This window comes from Manduca sexta, chromosome 3 (assembly GCF_014839805.1).
Source record: "Manduca sexta isolate Smith_Timp_Sample1 chromosome 3, JHU_Msex_v1.0, whole genome shotgun sequence".
Classification (NCBI taxonomy): domain Eukaryota; kingdom Metazoa; phylum Arthropoda; class Insecta; order Lepidoptera; family Sphingidae; genus Manduca; species Manduca sexta.
This window is the reverse complement of record NC_051117.1, coordinates 6,345,291-6,368,259: the sequence shown is the minus strand read 5'-3', so window position 1 is coordinate 6,368,259 and position 22,969 is coordinate 6,345,291. Positions and strand designations below refer to the sequence as shown.

General features: G+C 32.5%; 1 protein-coding gene across 2 annotated transcripts in view; it reads right to left on the bottom strand.

Moving 5' to 3' along the window:
- Positions 1–18,602, bottom strand: part of LOC115452868 — a 119,581-nt gene extending 100,979 nt beyond the window's left edge. For both annotated transcript variants that reach the window (XM_037438953.1, XM_037438958.1), the window contains exon 1: positions 18,416–18,602. In XM_037438953.1, the coding sequence (XP_037294850.1) occupies positions 18,416–18,503 (88 nt within the window). In that variant the 5' untranslated portion in view covers positions 18,504–18,602. The remainder of the gene's footprint in view (positions 1–18,415) is intronic.
- Between the last annotated feature and the right edge of the window lie 4,367 nt (positions 18,603–22,969).

Below are 22,969 nucleotides of genomic sequence, written 5' to 3'. Positions count from 1 at the left end.
TGTTGAAAAGTCAAATACATTCATATAGTAATGTCTTACAAATGGGACCACGAATTAATTACACGCTTCTGCTCGATGAAAACATAGACAAGGTATACTTACCCACACTCCCTATAGAAGACACCTAACAGACTAAGATATTGCTAATAACAATGAATATACAAATAAAATAACGTACTATTTAAATATATAAGTATAAACTCCCAGAGCTTAACTATTTAAACTTAAATTGTCGCTTAATACTGACTGCAATCTAGAACACCTTATATGCACATATCTTAGTAGTATAACGTATTAATTGTAATCTATTTTGTTGTCTTAAAAATAAATAATTGTTAACTATTTATTACAAGAAATACCTTTTAAAAATCAATAAAGAAGATATACCATATGGTAAGGATTTAGTCAGGACAACGTTCGTGGAATAAATAACAAACAGTTCGAAAGACGAGGGGTCAAGGCACGCGAACGCTTGCGGATTTTCATATCACTAGCATTTGTTAAATACAAGGATATCTTTGTATTTAAATCTTCGTTCTTGTAATTCTTTTGTCTGTATTTTACAGAGGCTAGGGGCGATATTTTCCAAAAAGAACCCGACATAACACATAAGTACGAAGAGCGTCGCCAAAGGGGGGCAGAAAGGGGCCCCTCTAGAGGTTCTAAAACCCGAATGAATTCACCAATTCCATTCCTAATATTCCGTACGCTCAATTATATGTTCTGTTATTGTTAAAGCGGGAAAGGGTTAGTGGGAGAGAAGAGAGAGAGTGAGTTGCTCTCTTTATCTACAATTCATACTTTTCTCATTCTGCATATCAACTTGCATACTAATACCATTTGTGGGATATGTTTGTCAATAAATTGCCAAATTTAAAAAAGTTGTTTTGATATAATTAAGAGTATAAACAGTGTACGTAATTGTGCACGTTTTCCGATTTTTTTTATATTATATAATATATTATATTATAAGTTTCATAATATTATTAAACTTATATTTTGTTAGTTATTTTTAAGATTAATAAGTCATAATCGTTTTCTTCAATGTAATTTTAATTTAATACACTTGCTACTTATATTTCCCAAGAAAAACCTATTAATATTATAGTCAAAAATTAATTCTGGTGTTACTCTGTTTTTGGTGAAAAATATTATTACAGTCCAGTACGAACGACACAGCGTATTACCAGGTGTATGAAATATTATTTTTTTCTAACGACTTCATATTTAGTTATTACAATCATTAATTAGTATTTTACCTTTTGAAAATGCTGTAATGTAAGACAAATAGGAAAAGATTTTTGATTAATTAATTTTATGCAATATTTCAGTGCACACGGCTTTATATTTTTATATCGTACACGTAAGTGTAAATATAGCCTTACACTTAATCCGTCAGTTAACAATTCAATTGAAGGGAGCAATTAAATGAACTATTGTTGTTTCAAGTATTTATAAGTGAAAGTTCGAGGACATATTACGGTTCATTGAGTAACATTCTAACTATCTAGTCAATATTAAATGTGGAACAATAACCACTCTATTATACAGGGTTATGTTGACATTGTGTTACTAAATGAAACCACATACTCTTCACCTTTGCTGACATTGTGCCAAAAATCATAAATTAATAACAAATATTTTCATGAAAAATCCTGGTTTTATTTTTCTGATTTTTTGATCATTTTGTAATCTATTGCGAATATGGTGTGTGCGTGAGTTTATTTCTGACTGGAAATATGATGTTGCTGCTGCAACGAATTCTCTTATAGTAGTAGCGGCTTTAGAGCGCGTAAAATTAAAATTACTTTTTAATAATATTTATTTTGTTCGATACTTACACTTTTTTTATTTTCATCTACGGCTCAAGTAACTTATTGTATATTGTTATTTCGAAGTAGATAAGTATGTGGTTTCATTTAATAACGCGATGTCAAAATGAACCTGTAGAGTCTCTATATAAAATGACAGACAAACAAAACATTATAATTTTTCTCGTCATGTTTTTGGTTTGGACTTCCTCGGTGGCGTAGTTATACTGCATGTGCTCTGAGGTCCTGGGTTCGAATCCCTGGTCGAGCAAAGTTATATTTGGGCTTTTATGCCCAGTATTTGGCCGGAGTCTGGAATTAGTGCCCGATATAGCAATAGGCTCGCCTCCTATCTCATCATGGGACGGAATCCACTTGGTGATAAGTGGGTGCCCTAGTTGCCCCTCTGCATACCCGAGGGATAAATGCGTGATATAAGTTAGATTTTTTTTATTTTTGGGACCTGATATATAAGTACTGACAAAAATTGTAAACAATACGAAATTCGGTTACTTAAATACTATTTTTTTTTTTAATATATTTTATATAACTAAAATGCATTGTACGAATATTAAACGAAAGTAAACAATTGGTTGCGTAATGTCGAATTCAAAAACACTCAATAAGGAAGTACAACAATTATCAATAATGCGTTAAACACGCTTTTAAAACGATTTGAATAAAAGTGAACGCAATCTCTGTCTAAAATATTATTTGTTTAATATTAAAATGCGGCAATAGCCTAGTTGGGTGTGGAACTGACTGCACAGACGAATTTCTGCAGGTTCAAAACTCAGGCGCACACATCACCGACTTATGTATACGTGAATTCTTTATGAATTATCGCTTGCTTTAACGGTGAAGGAAAACATCGTAAGGAAACCTGCATACCTGAAAAGTTCTCTATAGGAATTTTGAGGACGTGTGAAGTCTACCAATGCGCACTAGGCCAGCATGGTGGACTACGGCTTAAACCCTCTCAGTAATAGAGGCGGCCCGTGCCCAGCAGTGAGACAGTATATAATACAGGACGATATTATTATTATTAATTTTGATCAGTTGCTAGAAGCCTTGCAAGAACGATAAAATAATTAAAAATAAATTAAGGTCACGTTTTTAGCTTTAAATCGACCTTTTATTACACTTCACACAAATATACGAACGGACGGACCACATGCGTTTTATAGAGCCGCTTTTCGGAAGCTAATTACGCACCATTTTGACATTATACTCAAACAAGTTGCTAAAGCGCGATGCGATGTCGCAAATTTACTCTTGACTCATGCTTTCAGTTGTATTTTAACCTTAAGTGATAAGTGTTATGTTTCATTTTTAAATGATTTGTCTATATTGAAAAAAACACATTGATTTATTTTTGTCATATACTATTGAATTAAAGATTAGTTAAATACTAACAGCTTTATAAGACTGGACATTCAATTATGAAACTTATATCAATAACAAAAGTTGCAAAATTTGACTATTATTTCACGGCAAAATATGCTCTCATTACAGCAAATAAATCCACTTAAATACCGGACGTAATTCTAAGACACAAACAGAGAAATCAAGACCTGATTCCGACAAAAAAAGTATGACAACCTTCTGTCCTAAAGCATTTTATCGACAGGTTTGTCGACTATCGACATCCGTAAGCGCATCACTTAAGGCCTAGTGAAGTGACCTACTAAGGTACAGGTTTCGATACCGTGGCTCGGGTGGGGTCCGAGTGCGAGCGTAGCGCAACCATTTCCCAATGAATCTTATGTTACTCGCATGTTTGTAATGTTAGTTTTGTGATGAAAGATATTTGATATTAAATAGACTGTAAAAGATTGGTAGGAAAGGTTTGCAGAGGTATTTTGTAAGGTATTATCGATCGAAAATCTTACTCCAAAGATAGCTTTGTATGTGGATATAACATATTTATTTTATGAACAACTTTATATTGAACATCTTAGTAATTTTAAAATAACTTAAATTCATCATTTGACAAAGTTAGAAACACTAATAAAAGGCAATTTGGAACGATAATAAACATTGCAATTTGTGACCGTGGCCATTTTGTTCTGCTCAATAATAAAGCAACCGATTTATTGAATAAATTCTCATCCATTTAAATTGCATAAACACATAATAATAGTATTTTATTGCCTAGAATTGTGGATAGTCTGACCTAGTTAATGGCCTTTAAATATTTCAAAAGTTATTTTAGTGATACATTATACTATATATGTACAGATATATTTGAAAGTTTAATTTGAATATTAGGCAATTTTCCATATCATATATGGGAATGTTTGCTATCGTTCTGCGTCACGTTTCGTTTCAAATGTCAGGGTTAGATGTTACTATCGTCCGAGCACAGATTAATTAATATTTTACTGTATCAAATTTGCGTAATGTAATTACATTTGGCATGTTATAAAAAGAGTTTATTTTTAATGGATTTTGATTAACTAATAAATAAATGTTAGTCAATATCCTCTTTTTACTGAAGTTGACGCAACGTACTTTATATCATGTATTGTTTGACAACTTGGAATTTACCGCAAATCGACTAATTTCAGCCGAAGTTTCTTTATTTAGTACGGTTATAAAAATCTATAAAACGTAGCAATAATAAGTAGTCTTTAACAAACGATCATGTTTTTATGGACCTAGAAACTTTAGAACATTTAACAAACAATTCTAGTATGCTTAGTTCAATTATGATTTAATGTTATAGGTTAAAACTGTTGTCTTTGTTTAGTTTTGATTTGTTTATACTTCATTTATTTTTAAAATATTTGTCAATAAAAAAAATTGTATATGCTTTTATAATGATTGCTTATGTTTACGCAAATAAAACTATTTACGGATGTAACGTTTCGAAGACTTTGTATCCTTCATAGTCACGGGGCGATCGGAAGAAAATAATAATATAAATAACCGCGATAAAATCTGTAAATAGTTTTATTTTAATATATGCTTATATCTTTAGATATTTACCAGAATATTATTACATTTTTCATGTCTCCGCACTAGACTTATCATTAAGCGAAACATTCAAAGGTTGTAGCACTTATCCGCGATCTTACAACATTAAACAACCAAACATATAGCGTCCATACTGTATCTATTTGCCAAACTTACTTAACCACATTGGGATACGCAATCTCAACTAAAAGGTCGCAGTTCGGTATTCTCAAAACTCGTATCAACAGGGCATAGGTCCTTTATCAGAGATTTCAAAAATTCTCATTTAAATGTCAATTACTGACTTTTGAAACAATAGATTTACAAGTTTATGTAACAGCTTCTCCTAGATATCTGGTAGGTATGTCTTAAATTGTCTGCTACGGCCCGACAATTTAAATCGTAAATTAATTTCAATCATCTATAATAACGGTTATTCAGTGTACAAAATTACAATATCCAAGATGTCATATACTGTTCAATAGCAACCTTGTAACATTGTGTTAGTAATTTGTCAAATGGCCATCTAATATCTCAAATGTTTAAAGCGTAACGGAATAAATTGATCTTTGTATTACACGCGATAAACAACTTTATTTTATTATTATTAAGCCACAGATTGTATTAATTCATGCATTCTAGATTCTTTTTCCTTTCTTCTCTCTGGTTATCCAAGATTGTTATAATATACTACCAATTACTGTTTTATGACTTTTGGATTCACCGGCAACTCGTTCCAATAATATATCGCCGGCTTACTATTACAAGGTCCTATGTCAATTCTTATTTCTGTTGCAAAAATTCTAATTAAAATCTTCATGTTGGTAAAAATTAGGAAAGACAATTCATGGTTCCCAATTATTTTTATTTCCAATACAATTCCGAGAATGATAAATCAAAATAACTAATTTATATTCATGTCAAAAAAACTCTATGCTGATTGATCCATTTTTAAGATAGATCAAACAAGCGCTAGGGATGGTTTATTAAAATGCCCGTAGATAAAAAAATCTTCAACTGTACCTTAATACATGCTATACGTTTAAATTACCTACAATTACGTAGTTTTTTATTGGCAACAATCACACAATTTCATTCTTAAATTAAGATGTAAAACTCAGTAAAGATTGAAGGTTATCACTACTCGCTAGCACTAGACCCACACGACATATCGGATGGCACAAGAGACAACGTTCCACTTTTTAATAGGCTCGCTTGCGGTCGTAAAATAGCAATAGTGTGGTTTTGAGTTAATCATCGTTTTTCATACAGCCATATTGGAATGTTATTCGCGTTAAATATTCAGATTTCGTTTGTGTTGACCTCTACGTAGTGATGTCAGACGTGTAAAGTATTTTAAGATTCTAGTAAACAAATCAAAGTCGTTTGTTTAAAGATGGCTGTATAGGTAGAGTAGATTAAAAGTATTAAAAGTACACGTGTTATTGGGCAAGAAGGTTTTGTGGCGGTTACTATCAGACGAAGGGCTAGCTCGTTTCATCATTGATTTGTATAAAAATATTCACAATTTAGTAAAGTAATTTCACGAAAAAATTGATGACAGTTTCATGATTTAAAAAGGTCATATTCGGCAAAGTTAGAGTAGAAACATAAGTCAAATTGCCCATATTATTTTCTTCTGAAATATAGTACATAAGTTATTGTATAAATCCAGACGATGATCATCTGAATGATCTATATAATTCTAGGCATTATAAAGTAATAATAGCCTTCTTAATATCAAAGCAAATATTTAGGCATAAAGATCATTAGAATGGGTTTTGAAATCATCGCGTGCGCCACATAATGACATCTCCATTAACCTTGAATGCATCATCAGGCAAATATGACTACACTTTCATTGTCTGAAATTATAAGTTCAGAGAGGTGGTAAACGGCAAATTTATATAATATAATAATAATATCGGCCCTGTATTATATACTGTCCTACTGCTGGGCTCGGGCTTCCTCCACTAACGACAAGGATTAGGCCTTAGCACGCTCCTCCAGCACGCTGGCCTAGTGCGGATTGGTATACTTCACACACCCTCGAAAATTCCTATAGAGAACTTCTCAGGTATGCCGGTTTCCTCGTGATGTTTTCGTTCACTGCTAAAGCAATCGATGATTCACAAATCATTTCATTATATTGGTCATTTTAGATTTAAGTAGTAGTACTGGGCTACCTCACCATCCTGTGATGGGCACCATGTAATTCTGGAGTGGATATAGACCACCTGACCCCCCCTCTACATACGACTCTGCCAAAAACATGATCAGTCATAATAGTGCTCAAACAATACAATCGAAAATTCCTTACGTCAATTGCCCTTTGTTAAAGATTTGCGATATTACCTCGATTTGAATTCATCTAGATTCCGAGGTCACGGATCGTCGGTTCGATATCCGACTAAGTATCATCGCTTGTGAATGCCACGTAATCACAAGCATCCTCTGATGTAATACTAAATGTATGTAAGCTTTCGTAATGTTATTGTGGAGCTGTAGTTTACTGATGCTTGGAGCTTTTTAACCGACTTCAATAAAGGAAGAGGTTATGTACGACTCCAAAATTGGTAACCAGTATATAACTGTTATGTGAAATTATTTCTTGGATTTAAGTGGTTTTTGAAGGCGGTTTAATTTTTTTATTAAAATCTCTAAGGCATTTGATGTCACCAAGATTATTTTATAGTAATAAAAGACGAGACGAGCAAGTGGCTCGTTTGACGATAAGCCATACTTATAAGTCCCATTTTTTATTTGAACCCACTTTTTTGATAGATACCCTACATATTAACCCAAGATACGCACTATATATGTACTAAATTTCATCCAAATCCATACAGCACTTTTCGCTTTTACTTCAAAAAAACATTGGCTATTATAAATATGAAATGCTTATTTCATAACATAATGTAACGCTAAAAATGATTTGTTGACGCAACTCGAAATTTAAAATGATTTGAGAGGTCGTGACTTGGCTAAGTAACTGATCGAAATTAAGGTCCATATTTGATGGAACGTATTGCAATTATATAAGTGCAAAATATATATTGTCTTTATTTTATATATTTGTTACTATTTTCCTGTTACAATGTTGCAATAGGCATGTTGTATAGATGTAAATTATAACAATATTTTACTTTTATATTATTTGTATAGCTTTTTTTAATAAAATATATCAAATATACGCACGTATGTATTTATTTTAAGTTATTTTAAATGTATCAAGCTTTGTGAACCATTTTTTTTTTATATGTCCGTGGCAAAGTGACCTCACTACACCTGATGGTAAGTGGAATGAGGTTCAATAGAATGTCGACTGACAAGAGATGATTACCCCTCGACAGTCGACACAATTATGCCGGCCTGTTGAGACCTGATATACACAAGCTGATCCCACGCGACACACGTGGGCCACTATAGCGAAAAACAAAGGCATGTTTTCTAAAACATCAAATGTAGGTTAGAAGGATGCCGCTACACCCTTATTTGTTATAATTAATACCATCATTACTATGCAAAGTTGGTATCACACCGGTACTTCGTCACATTTCTCTACCGACCTACTTACTATACTGTATATCTTTTGTTATAGAAATAAATGATTGTTATTAAAAAATATATTGTCCATTTGACGAGGAGTGACTTACCAATTTTTTTAAGTACTTTATAATTTACTATTATTAAGATGTTTTATATCAATCATGATAGCTCTTTTGTGAGTTGGTTTAGGTACATACAACCGCAATGTCTATTTTTGCTGTCATGCAAATTTGTGCACTATTGTTTCGTGTATTAAAGGAAGTTGTTGCCAGTAATTACTGGATATCATGATATTTATTGTCTCAGACTGACAGAGTTCACGGAACGCAATGCTTTGTACTTCAAAGAGTATTAGTGTTAATGAGAAGAGCTGTCGTTTACATCAAAAGGCTTACATGATCTTATTAATCTATTGGCGGGCAAAATAATGATGGATATATAATATAAACATAGCAACTCGAATACATTGGATTACCAAGGCGAAAGATCGCGAGCCTTGGAGGAAAATGGAGTTGGCCTTTAATCGTGAAGAGGTCCTTAAAGAAGAATATATATTTTTATCGTAATAAATATTATAACACACTGCTAATCAGAACAAAGTATATAGCAAAAACTTAAATTATTTTTACTACCGAAAAACAAATATAAAAAAAAGAGAATGTATGTAGGTACCTACAATTGTTTTAATTTTATAATAATATAAAGTTCATCTATTTAAAACGTAATGCTAACAAACGTAGCAATATTAAACTACTCTAAGTAACAAAGTAACCGCATGAGGAAGATGTCACAATGACCTCATCATCTTAGCGTTGAATAACATGACATTATAAAACTTATGCCCCAATACGTAATGTACAATTGTTTTCTATTATCTAATATTTATGTCATTTAGTTCCGGATACTGAAAATGCAACAAAGAATTGGTAGTTGAGAAGCCCATGGTAATACTACCAAGGTAAAAATTATGATTTCTAATGTTTACGCGAATGTTAGACATTAAAATAAAAATATTTTGCAGATTTTATTGCAATTTTTATATTAATACATAATAATACTAATAATATTAATAGATACATAATAGTTCTATTTCAAAGTCTGTATAAATTGGATTAAAAGATATTTATGTTTAATAAGGCGTGTGAGCGATGCCTTAACAATATTTTTCTGTATTACAGTGGCGAAGCGTCCATACAAGCCGATTCCCACCGGCTTCCCTTTTAGGTTTTCGGTGATACTAAACAAAATATTTAATAGGCAAATATAAATTTACAACATACCAGACAGTGGACAATAATTATAATAGCTTAACTTATTAATTAATGATCACTTAATAATGACATCTATTGGCGAATAGCCCGTTGTTTGTTAATTTAATCGATATCGATTACCTATTTTAAATAACGTTAGATGGCGCGCCTTGTATTTAGTTCCCCAGAAATTCCGTTACCAAAGTGAAATTGTGACGCCACTGGCCTAAGGTAACCCGCTGTCAAGCGGCTTAATGTCGTAGTATGTTTATTAATATAGATGGCAGCACTTTGTATGACTTTCTATGCCAGTGTTTGTCGGAATCGCGCGGAAGATATGGGCAAAGGGAACCCGAGCATTTTCGGCTTCACGTTAACCGACTTTGTATAGCTGTCACTTTTTACGTCCATTAAAGGTCATAATTTATTATGCTACCAAGTTGCGGTGTTTGTAAATTGTCATATTCATTTTATTTTTTGATAGTTTTGTGATATTTAGTTACCAGCTCTTTGTTTATTTAGAAACTACAAATGTGTATTATACTAAATGTGTATTATAATGGAATTAACTATATGTGATCAGTTTAATGTCTACCTTTACGTAAGTATATTATTAGTCTGTAATTTCACATATTAGTATTTAGATGGTTAAATATTCAAAGTAGATATGAAAGTTTTTGATTTTAGACACAAAATGTGTGTTAGAAGAAAATAAATACTTACTTATTATATTTTACTGAACTTAAAACGATACAAGCAAAAGTTAACGAATAACCTTTCTTGATTATTTAAATTGATAATTATATACGTTTATCATGTAAGTACCTTTAAACTGTTGGTCTGTTTGGCGATCGTGATACCTATTTCTATATGGGGTAATTACATTTAAAGTTTTATTTTGAAAAAAAAAATACAGAGACTTATTTGGAGGTAGTGTGGTTATAATTTTAATACTTACTTTTGTTGCTGTTATAACAAATTAATAGGTAAATACTTATATTTGTGATTAATGGAAGGAGAATTATCTACATTTATTGTTCGATTTTATAAATGTTTCAATTATTTACGCATAATAGGTAATTTAGTAGGTATGTCAACGTTAGTCGATTTCGAATCAAGACTAATTCGTTGTCTTAGTTTTTGTTTTCCCATAAATTGCTCTCGATATCTTAACTGACGAAAATTTTTTCACACCGGGTTACCTTTTGAAAAATTTCACCCTTCGCCACTGCTGTATTATAAAGGAAAATATACAGGGTCATTTTGATATTGCGTCAATAAATTAAACAATATACTGGTCACCACTTCTGGTAACATTATGTCAAAAGACATCAACGAATTACAAATATTTTCTCAATATATCCTGGTTTTCTTTTTTGTATTTTTATATCGATGAAATTAAAATCTTTTCCTTACTTCTCTAATACTTTATTTAAGTAAATCTTACTGCAATATCAGATTACACGCCAATAATTAATCATAACGACAACTACCACGAATAATTACGTACGAAATTTATTAATTTGAAATTATGCAATATGCAGCCTTGAATATTCATATATTGAAATACGCCAATCTAGTGATGAAATATTAACAATCGGGTTTTATAAGGATCAAACTTAGACATATAAAAAAAATAGATAAATAAGTACATTTGACAAGTCAACTCTATATTAGGCACATTTACGGGCTGGAACTAAATGTATTAAAAAAACAATAAGAATATCCACTGAATATTACACTGAAAGTGTTTTAACTGAATATCATGTATAATCTGACCAGTAAAATAAAAGACCTCGCCATTTTGTGGAACAATATTGTAGAAATAATTTATCGTACTACCAAAGTTAACTATCAAACGAATAAGCAAATGTAGCACCTCTAAAGCAGGTTTTTCTAGTCAGGCCCTAAATCATTATAAATTAAGTAAAACCACTTAATTTATTATCTACGTAAACCCCAAAAACTAAAAGCTATTTAAACAATAGCTTCAAGAGCATCAGCAAAATATTATTTCACTCATTATAAATCCATAAAAATAGACACCGCAATGACATTTAAATGGACAGCCATTCGCCTTACGCAACACGTTGCAGCATGCGAAGTGACTAGAAAACACTTTAATAAGCGCTGGAGGAAAACATGCTTCGGACCTTTTAATGATAGAGATCGGGTACGTTCGGAAACTTTCGGAAGCCTTCGTGTTTTACACCCCTCAGGTGAAGATTGGTCAGCGCAATCGACGCCCCTTGGAGATAATTCTAAAGGGATATGTTCTAGTCAAGTTTTCTTTTTAAATAGTCAAATTCATGTACAATGAACCGATCGGTGAAGTAAAATAGAGACAATCAATATGGATCATATAAATATTTGTACTAGTACGTTAGAACGATCCGTCTGCGCTCTCTACTCTGAAGCTGGCCAAGAAATATTTAGTTAATACATTATCAAATATAAACCTTATTAAAACAGTTTTTAAACCCTATTTTTTACCTTAATTCAATAGCACAAACTAAGAAAGAACTGTTAGGAAACTTAAAACCTAGCTTCCTCTTGACCCAAAACCCAAATATATTTCCTTCCAAATAATTCATAATAAATTGAACAGACATTGACTCGTCATTACCTAACATGACCCAATACAAACAATTGCAATGACATAACATGATAGCAAGTGTGAATCTTTCTAAATATATTATATGAAGACTGAGTGAATAAGATGACCAGCGGATGTAATAGCCAGGGAAACTTCGACTCTATGTACAAAACATTTGTATAGATCAGACAATCAAACCTTAAAGCTAGTCTAATGTCAATAATTATTGTATAAATCAAGATGTAATGTAGATTTGATTTGATAATGCAGTATTTTATAGCTTATTTATTGCGAATATGGGCGATGACATTAACATTAGTGTGGCCTAGTATAATGAAAAAAAAAGAAATCTACGTAACAGTGGCGAAATGTGATTTTTTCAGTAAGGAAACCCAACACAACATATAAGTACTAATATGCATTAATGAAGTCTGCAAATCGTTCTAATGATAATTAGATTCTACATAAAGGATTATACAGACCCTTTGCCACTCCTACGTGAAGAATTAAAATTCAATTACAAACACAATATTTTCTAGAATCATTTCTAAATTTTTCCAAACTTCATTAACTTACTTCTTGATCCGTATTTACAACACAACCTTTATAAACGTTCATCAAAAATAGTCTAAACTCCAAAAAAATTAACACAGTTTCATAAACTATTTATCAATGTTATTGAATTCTGTTTTTCTTTTTTTAAGCCCCAGATTTGATATTACCGAGTACAAGACCAACGCAATGCACAAGTTATACAATCGTTGCAAAACATTACGTCAATCACCATGAACGAAAGGAATGTAAACAATGCCGGCCATATTAACTTATTGTTAAGTAATTATAATGTATAATTAGTTCTTACAAACGTTTAAGTAATTAGAGTTTAGGTAATTAATTATCGTAACAAAAATCAGATTGTTGGGTCGGTGAAAACGGTTATTGAAAAATGTTCCAAAAAGCCTTTTTTGGTTTAATTTTTTTGGCCGCCTATGTGACGTCATCCCTCTCTAGCCTCCAGTCTCAGACAATTGGTAGACTTCCCACCCAAATGTTACTCAAATGAGATTCGAACCCAAGGTCTCTCGGTCAAAAGCCCATCTATTAAGCCAAGGAAACGATAACTATCATCATTGATTGTACATATTTATTGGTCCTTCTTAGCAAAGCAGTTATTAAGATAGATTAACACAAACGAAGGCAGCGGTCATGCAATGTACAGTAAATGACTCATACATAAATAGATATGTCAATTATTTCTCACGGGCGTATTGTCTTCGTGTATAGCTGACCTCTGCGCATATTGCTTTTTAATTCGTATATATTTAATATCTATACTTATAAAGTTGAAGAGCTTGTATGTTTAAACGTGGTAATCTCAGAAACTCCTGAACCGTTTTTGAGTATTTTTCACTAATAGGAAGCTGCATTCTTCTTGAATGCTATAGGCTACTTTTATCCCAGAATTTATTTTTACATTAGCGAAGTCGCAAGCTAAATCTAGACTTAGATAAGCTTATAATTATTTTTCTTTTAAATAAATGATAAATATTTCCGATTATTGACTCAAACATATTTGCCTTACAGTGACTAATATACGTAAAATTATAATATTCGACTAAAATCTAAACGTTAATTGTTTAGTAGCATTTTAAGCTGGATCAATGAAATCCTTAGTTCAGTTCTCAAGTAAATATTCAGGATATTTTTGTCGCAAAATACACGCACATAACCTGGGATTTTTAGTGATAAATATAGCGGTAGGTCTGTCTCTTATGACATCATGAGCCGAAAATAAGTTCGGCGAAACTTAAGTTGAAACGCTTTCTACCTGTAGCCCTTATAATGCGTACTTCACTGGCTTACTCTTACAAGGCTCTTTGATATATTTTTCGCACAAATTGAATTATACACTAATAATTTTATATCTTTTTTTAGTAAAAAAGTTCCAAACTTGATACTTAGTCAATTAATTATCTCAGTTTTGTTTCGAACGATTAGATTACATTGAAATAAAACTATTTTTCGTTTTTTATCGCGGTTCTTATATTATTTTCCCCCGATGTTTTGAAGACAGCAATCGGCATGGTTACAGGAGGACTGAGGTTGTGGTCGTCCGTTAAGTCAGTTACAATATCTACCTATATTAATTGACGTATATTTTATAGACACAAACGTCCATATAAACTATTTGTTCGAAATTTGAACTAAAATGGCAATCAATACGTCGCTGTTATAACCTATTTATTCACTTGAACACCAAATAATTTTACTTATTTGACTAATATTTTTTATTCAAATCCATGTTTACACTTAGTCTCGAGATTTGATATCATGAGCGCCACTCCGTACACAACCACAAACTGACAAAATTTACCAGACTAAACTCAGTTTGAATGGATTGCAGTTCAATTTAGTTAAACACTGTGAATGTTCGGAACGCCAAATCTAGTACGTAGCACATATATATCGATGCCTATATTATACATTTTTTTCTAACATTTTACCGTTCGATCTACGCAGAAAAATTACAGTTTATTGTACTAAAATTCCAATCGCAATTTGTCCAATCAAAGTGCCGAAAAACCCACGCAAGTGCAACCTATCGCATTATCATAAAAAGCGATACATTAGGAAAATAGTTGCCACACGCGAATCGAACTCGTTTAACATTTCACAAGTCCTTGACTTTAATAACTGTTCTTACAAAACTACTTTATGTAAGTTAACTTGCAATTAATTTGTTCATTATGACACAATGTTATAAAACTATAAAAGTGCTTAGGAGGTAACGTTGGGTTCCTGGTAAACTATGAAAGCATTTTTAGAAGATAAGGTGGGGTTCCCGGTACTACCACTATGAGCCGTGATGCCATAGAATGATTACTAAGCCGGCATAATTTTAGCAACTGACTAGTTTATATTGACTATTAAATAAGTTTAGGTTAGAATACTCTTGCTTTCATATATTACAAGAACTTCCGGAAACGTTCACACTAGCTGTAATATTTATATCATTTTATACATATTCGATTTGCCGAAGTCTCGGAAGCTTTAAAACTTTGCATAAGCTTTCCGTCATTGTTTACCCAGCAAAAATGTTGTGTCGATTAGTACGAAAAATTAAGTCGACTTTACAAGTTTTCTTGCTAACCTTAACTTCGCTTTATAATCTTTTATTGTCGTATAAGCACTTTGCAGTTCCAATAAACAAAAGAATATTAAGTAATTAGGTGATACTTGCAGCTTCGCCCACATCAAAAGCCTTTATTATTACAAAAGTTCGTAAAACATTGTTCATACTGCCGCCTGAACGACACCAATGCCATCTATTTTAAAATTTGATTAAAAATCTATTATTTCCCATGGGAACAAATTACCGGGATAAAAAGTAGCCTATGTGTTATTCCAGGACATGATCTACTCGTGTGCTAAATTTCATCGAAATCAGTTGTTTCTGCGTTTACTTATAACAAACATACATTTTCACAAACTTTCGCACTTGAGTTTTTAACAATCGTGAAATTAATTTATATCTATAATAAAAAATCACGTCATTTAAGAATGACAAAACGTGAACATTTTAATACATTTATGACCTATGTAAATAAAAATCCTTGAAAACAGTAAACTGTTATGCGACTATTATGAATAATAAGTGGATTTAACAAAAACGACAATTAAAACATGATATACGACTTTGAATGAAACTTTAATAATGGCCGATTAATTATCGTAAAATTTTATTATATTTGCATTTATTCGTTTCAAATAATCAAGACATGTGCTGGTGGTAAGATATATTTAATATCCGTCTGAACAGCGACTACCGTACACAAGGTGTTTAAACCTGCCATAGTGCCACTCGTAAGTGTGTCGCTTCCGGGATCAGCCTGTGTATATTCGGTTCCAACAGGCCGGCATAATTGTGGCGACTGTCGAAGAGTAATTATCTCTTGTCTACTCCAATTACCATCAAATGCAGTGGGGTCATTTTTGCCTGCTCGTATAAAAAATATATTTATATCGAGCTAGACCTCTATATAACTAAATCAATCAGTAAGTTTAGGTAGGCAATAACTTCATTAATATTAATAACACTACCCTACATTTATCGTAAGTAAAACGATTGGAACTCGAACAAGTATTAAACAGGTAATATTTATCAACAAGTACGAACAAAGAGAAACCACTGCAAATACATATCTGCATTAAATTGCTGTTTATTTTACGTCTCTATTGTTACAGGCAAGGATCTATCCTATCTCTCCTTTACCCGCAATTAAAACTCGTGTAAGCCAGGATCAAGAACACGCACGTGAGAGGGGAAGCTCGGCGAGTCTCTGAGAGTCTTTGGAAATATTTCACCAACCATAAAGAACCAAATTGTTGTGAAAAAATAATGGATAATGATTTTTAGAATACTACATAAATGACATAAAGAGGCTACATAAAATCAACTTTCAAAACCTTCTACTAAGTTCCAGTGTACCTTACAATCACTAAATACCACTACAATTATAAAAATGATAAATAACAACTGCCAGTCGTCATTGCATGCCGGATACGATCTATAAATACATTGACATTTTATAAACTTGGTTAAATGTATTGATGATACCAAGGGCTTACGTGATTACGCAGGTTCGAACCCCGTGTGATCGGTTTGACTGAAAATATAGGTTCTGGTTTGTGGTCTTGGTTGATGAAAGTAATAAATATAATTGAGCTATTTTCAATTTTCAAAACAGTTCTAATAAGTATTTAGCAGTCCTATCCAGACATATAATAAAAAGGTAGTAAGACGATAATTGAATATATAATGTTAAGTATAACAAAAATTACATACTTTCCCTCCAACCAAATTTAGTTTTTTGTAGACTCGTTTCTGTTGTATAATTTCAATTAAAGCATAGGTTTAAGAAAGGCAATCTCGTCTTAATGTAATTTAATGATTAAGTATTGTTTATAATGATTGTGTTCTGTGCTATGCCATAATAATAATAATATCAGCCCTGTATTATATACTGTCCCACTGTTGGACACGGGCCTCCTCTACTGCTGAGAGGGGATTAGGCCTTAGTCCACCACACTGGCCTAGTGCGGATTGGTACACTTCACACACCCTCGAAATTCCTATACTTCTCAGGTATGCAGGTTTCCTCACGATGTTTTCCTTCACCGTTAAAGCAAGCGATAATTCACAAAGAATACACACATATTTTTTTATAAAAATCAGAGGTGTGTGCCCATGGGATTTGAACCTGCGGACATTCTTCTCGGCAGTCCGTTCCACAACCAACTAGGCTATCGTCGCTTTTTTATGCCATATGTTAAATAAAAAAAAACATATCTTGTATAAATGGTACCTATAGCTTAGTGGTTGAGACACTAAAGATAATTACCGCCGCACCTTCTTAGGCATCATATCTACAAACCCGTATCAAAATGAATTGATATATTTAAACATACGAAACCACAATTCTAGAAAGGCTAATCATATTTATTTATAATGTTGAAAGGTGAAGGAAAACGTGTTTTAAATAACTTGTATTTAAATATATTGTGTCGTAGTTCAGCCATTATTTCTTTAAACTTAATATAGCACATATTTTAACGTAAAACTTCTAGCATAATTAAGGTTACCTGAGTGTAAGAAATAAGTTATTTTGAATTCGTTTTCTCCATATAATTTATCGGGAATCGAACCTACAATCTTACGGTAGAACTACGAACTATACTATACACAATTAACTGACTAGTTGTCGTATATATTGTCATAAAAGACTTGACTGTCTAGGTAAGTTTCCGAATCCGGATTTGAAAGTATTATTTGTATAGGGCTAAAACGTGACCTAAATACCTAAAAAACGATAAATAAGTAAACATTACAATTTTTTAAAAGTATTATCTATTACTTAAAATAATGTGTAATTTGTTTCAGTAATTCATATTATCGAAACCTCATTTCGCTCGTAATACTCTACGTAGCGCGTTGAAGTCTTCCGTTAACACGTTTATTCTACATTTTATCACAATGGAATTATTAATTGCACCAGTAACTTGTGACTCAAACTTATCCGCCTTTCGCTTCACATAACGCTTTGTCCTTAAGAGGGTAGAAAGGGCTTAAATTGCGATACGATTTCGAAATTCCCGCACTTATTTGAAAGTGAACACAATCTAAATACATACAGTTACAATCAGCACTTCACACCAAAAATAACACGTTATCCGACATTTAAAAAGCTCACCTTGACATCTCACTAAGGTGCTTAAAAGCACAGCGCACAGGAAAAAGCTCCACCGTGTCATCCTAACACTTAATCTTGGCTGCAGCATCACTTTACAAATGTCTGATTGCACGAGTCCACTAAACGAACACTGCACTTGGTTATGCACTGACCATCGTTGCTGGTGATGGTACGCGGTGGTTCGCTGTCGGCGGCTGACTGAGCGCGCCGCTGGCAGCCGCGGCGGTTGCTTTTTTGGAGGGGGTTCGCAACAGTTGGAGCTTTGAGCTTATGTTCTAAATGATAAGATATTAAAGGTGATATGTTGTGTTTCCTTTATCTGTAATTCATTGTAATTTTAATTATGTAATTAACATACAAATGATGAAGAATATAATAATTGAATTATATCAGATTATATATTTTTGATAAACATCGTAATAATTAAATATTGAGAAACTAGAAATAAATGCGTTATCGTTTAAGCTTCTTTTTCAGGAAAGTTTTAATAACTCATCTAATTAGCTCACTTAGAAAAATCATAAAATAGTGAATCACAGTATGTAAAAAATTACATGTAAAATTAATGCTGTTTTATTTACTCCAACCAATTTATTTAGCATTAATCTTTAACAAACTTTTACCTTAATCATCAAATCAAATTATTCAATCAATTCATAACATATATAAATTTTACTTCAAAACATATCTTAAATACAACCTCCAGATTTAAGAGGTAAGTAGTGAAAATGTTGCCAACGTCTGCACGGCCGAATCACTTCACTTTCAAACTCGGTCGTGTCGGGCACTGGCTTCGTAAATATCAGCCGACACCTACCGTCTGCTTTCCAAGAGGTTCCGGGTTCGCTGCCTGAATGGGTAATAAGGCGCACCCATTAGTCTTTACTAGTTTTTGACACGGTTCCGTTTGTTAAAGTGTGTTTCGAAGGTATGAGTGGTTAGACTAATTATAATCGAGATAGAGCTTTTTATTGTGATTAAAAGCTTTTATTTTACGTCACTTATAGCAAGCTTTTATTTATAGTTATTGCTTTGTATTTTAAGCTTTTTTTTTAATTAATTTCTGCCTAGCTTATATTTATAGTCATACGAATATAAAAATTCCGATTTTTAGTATTAATTTACTCCCGACGTTTCACCGAAACCGTGAAGGCTGTAAAGCCTTCGAATCTTTATAATAAAATAAAACTGTGTATATCCGGTTCCAACAGGCCGGCATAATTGTGTCGGTTGTGGAGGGGTAATCATCTCTCGTCAGTCGACATTCTGTTGGTCCCCGCTCCACTACCAAGTGCAGAAGGGTCACTTTGCCGTGCCCGTATTTAAAAAAATAAGATAAAATCTTAAAATTAGTTTAATTAGTTGTCAATCTGTTCCACTTTTATTTTCAATCAGTTTATAATTTATTTGAAGAATAACTCTTATCTGACGTTTAATAATCAGTCCTATGTAAAATAAGTCTTATTTTATTTTATTATTGTGATATAAAAATACTCGCATAAAGCCACAACCAAAAGTAAAACAAAACTGTGATATTTGTTCTCAAAGCCACGACCTATAAAATACCAGTCAATTTACGAAGATGATTTTGGGTTTTTGTCACTGAAAACAACCGTTAAGGCACGAAATTGTCACCACCGAGGAAAAAAGTGGTTATGGTTATGCGTAGGCGTTTTGTACAGTCAGCCACAAAAGTAGATGAACAAATTCAAAACTTCGAAACGCTTCTACACGTTAACTACAGTCAAAATATGATTTTTCTATAGCTAAAATAAAGTAATTTCTTTGAACTTTATTTTAATTAGTAAAAACGACTGTTCATAAGGACACAAAAGATTAAAGGCCCTTTGAAATTTTCGCTTCGTTCGGCTTCTTTTGTGCCTGACTGTACACAATACACAACATCGGTTGGTTAATAAACTTGGAATGTAAAAAAAAATATGTTTTTATTAAAATATTTTTATATCATAAACATTTGTTCTAAATTATCGACAGATATGCATAAAATTTTACACAAATTTTATCCATATCTGTCGTATCTTATATTTATATGTAGGCAATTTCAGGAGAAAGGTCTTTTACTCGAGATAACTGTAAATAACATCTAGTACTATACCTATTCAAGGACATATCATTGGCACTCTTAAAACCTCAATTCAAAAACTAGTGGAGCTTGTTTTAAAACCCAAACAATCTTTCCAATTCATGTTGTTTTTTGCATGTGTTGTATGTTTATATGCACATTTTTTTCAGTCAATGCCTAATTTAAATTTATTGAAATTTTGTATATTTATTTGTTTTTTAACTTAGCTGGTAATTAAATTAGGCACCGACACCAAAAAACATCAAAAAACACCTATTGGAAAAAATTGTATTTCTCATGTGCATCCTAGTACACGTAAGCCAGTTAACGCAAAATAGTGTTTATTTATATAACTCTTTTGTTTACCATTTATTTGGAAGCTTAACTTTTGTATTTGGACGTCCTATATCAAGGATCAGCGTTTACTAAGATATCGTGAAACAGGTTAATAAAATTCTTTACGACCGACAACGCACAACTCAAACTAGTATTTTTTCATTTACATAACATAGGTAAGTACAATATAAAAGATGTATTATACGGTTGGGTATATGGCTAGGTTAGGAGTAATAATAACAGCTCTGTATTATATACTGTCTCACAGCTAGGCACTAAGAGGGATTAGGCCTTAGTCCATCGCGCCTCTAACCTAACCTAACGCGGCTTGGCAGACTTCACAAGCATTCGAAAATTCTTTTGGCGAACTTCTCAGATATGCAGGTTTCCTTACAATGTTTTCCGTCACTCCTAAAGCAAGTGATAATTCACAAAGAATACACACATTTAGAAAAGTTAGAGATGCTACGCTTAAGTTTTGAAACTGCGGGCCTTCGACTGGACAGTCCATTCCACGTCCAACCGAGCTGTCGCTGCTCCAGATTGAAAAAAACTTGATGAAAATAAGATAAAAAATTTATTTAAAATAACAAAATCAATCGCATATGTCCCCAAAAGGGTAGACCGAGGTGTAACAGACACTACGCCTACAGTTTGTTGAACTTATTTCCGTCTATGATGTAATAAAGGGCGATGGAAATATTATTGAGTATTCATCCTAATACCGACTGAGTCACATATGATCTTATTTAAGAAGCATAAAATAGTTTCTAATCGGCACATAGATATTTTCTCATTTGGCGCTACTTTTGCTCAAATCTTACTATTTAGTTTACTTCTTCTTACTTAATACTTTAATTTTTAATACCTTTACTTATTTTATAATATTATAAACCCAAAAGCTTGTGAAAATGCTTGGATGTTTATTAGAAGTAAACGCAAAACGAATGAACGTTGAAAGAAATTTGGCACACAAATAGATCACGTCCTAGATTAGTATACTTTATTTTATTCATAATTTGCTACTTTAGAAATGTTTTTAATCTGACTCTAGATAGCGTTATTTCACAGATGCCTTTATGGCACTTACAGAGATGTAGAGACTTTGTATTGATAAAGGCTTTTCACGCGGGCGAAGCCGTCAGCCATCCCTCTATAATATAATAATAATAAATAATAATATCAGCCCTGTACTATATACTTGCCCACTGCTGAGCACGGGCCTCCTCTACTACAGAGAGGGATTAGGCCTTAGTCCACCACGCTGGCCTAGTGCGGATTGATAGACTTCACACACCTTAGCGGCGATAGCCTAGTTGGGTGTGGAACGGACTGCGAAGACGAATGTCCGCAGGTTCAAATCCCAAGGGCACACACCTCTGACTTTTCTAAAAATCATGTGTGTATTCTTTGTGAATTTATCATTCGCTTTAACGGTGAAGGAAAACATCGTGAGGAAACCTTCACATCTGAGAAGTTCCCTCTATAAATTTAAAATAAATTACACAAATATTCACAGTGCTGGTGGTTGGATATTTATCCGCACGGATAACGACTAAGTATATTATACGAAGAGTAAAACCTGCCATTATGATACGTGACCTTCATTTGACAGCGTCTCAACTGATATCGTACTACTATCTGTTAATATGGCTCCTAACTGCTTTTAGGTATGCAATATCACATTTATAACTGGATCTATTTACTTAACGTTTAAAATTCCAGTAAAAGAGATCGGTAGAAATACCTTCTTAATACGTTGCTGATAAAAACTATTTTTTATAAAAACGCATTGAAAATGTTTTTAAGAAATGTGGTCGAAAAACCAGTCCGGCGTGGCATTTCCTCTTTAATTTCTCAGTAATATTGGTTAAGCGAATGAAGTATTTACTTTGTGAACATAAAATAATAATTAATGATTAATGAGTATTAAATAAAATTGCATAACGACATCTATGAATTTATTCTTAAAACTTTACCGAAGTTATCTGACACCGCAGTTAAATGTATGTGCCAATAGATGGCAGTGTTAGTTTGTACAGCGCCATCTTTTTAGTATTATTAGAACTAGAAGAACTATTCACTTTTATACATATAGATGTCGCTATTTAACTACTTATTAATTATAGTCCAAA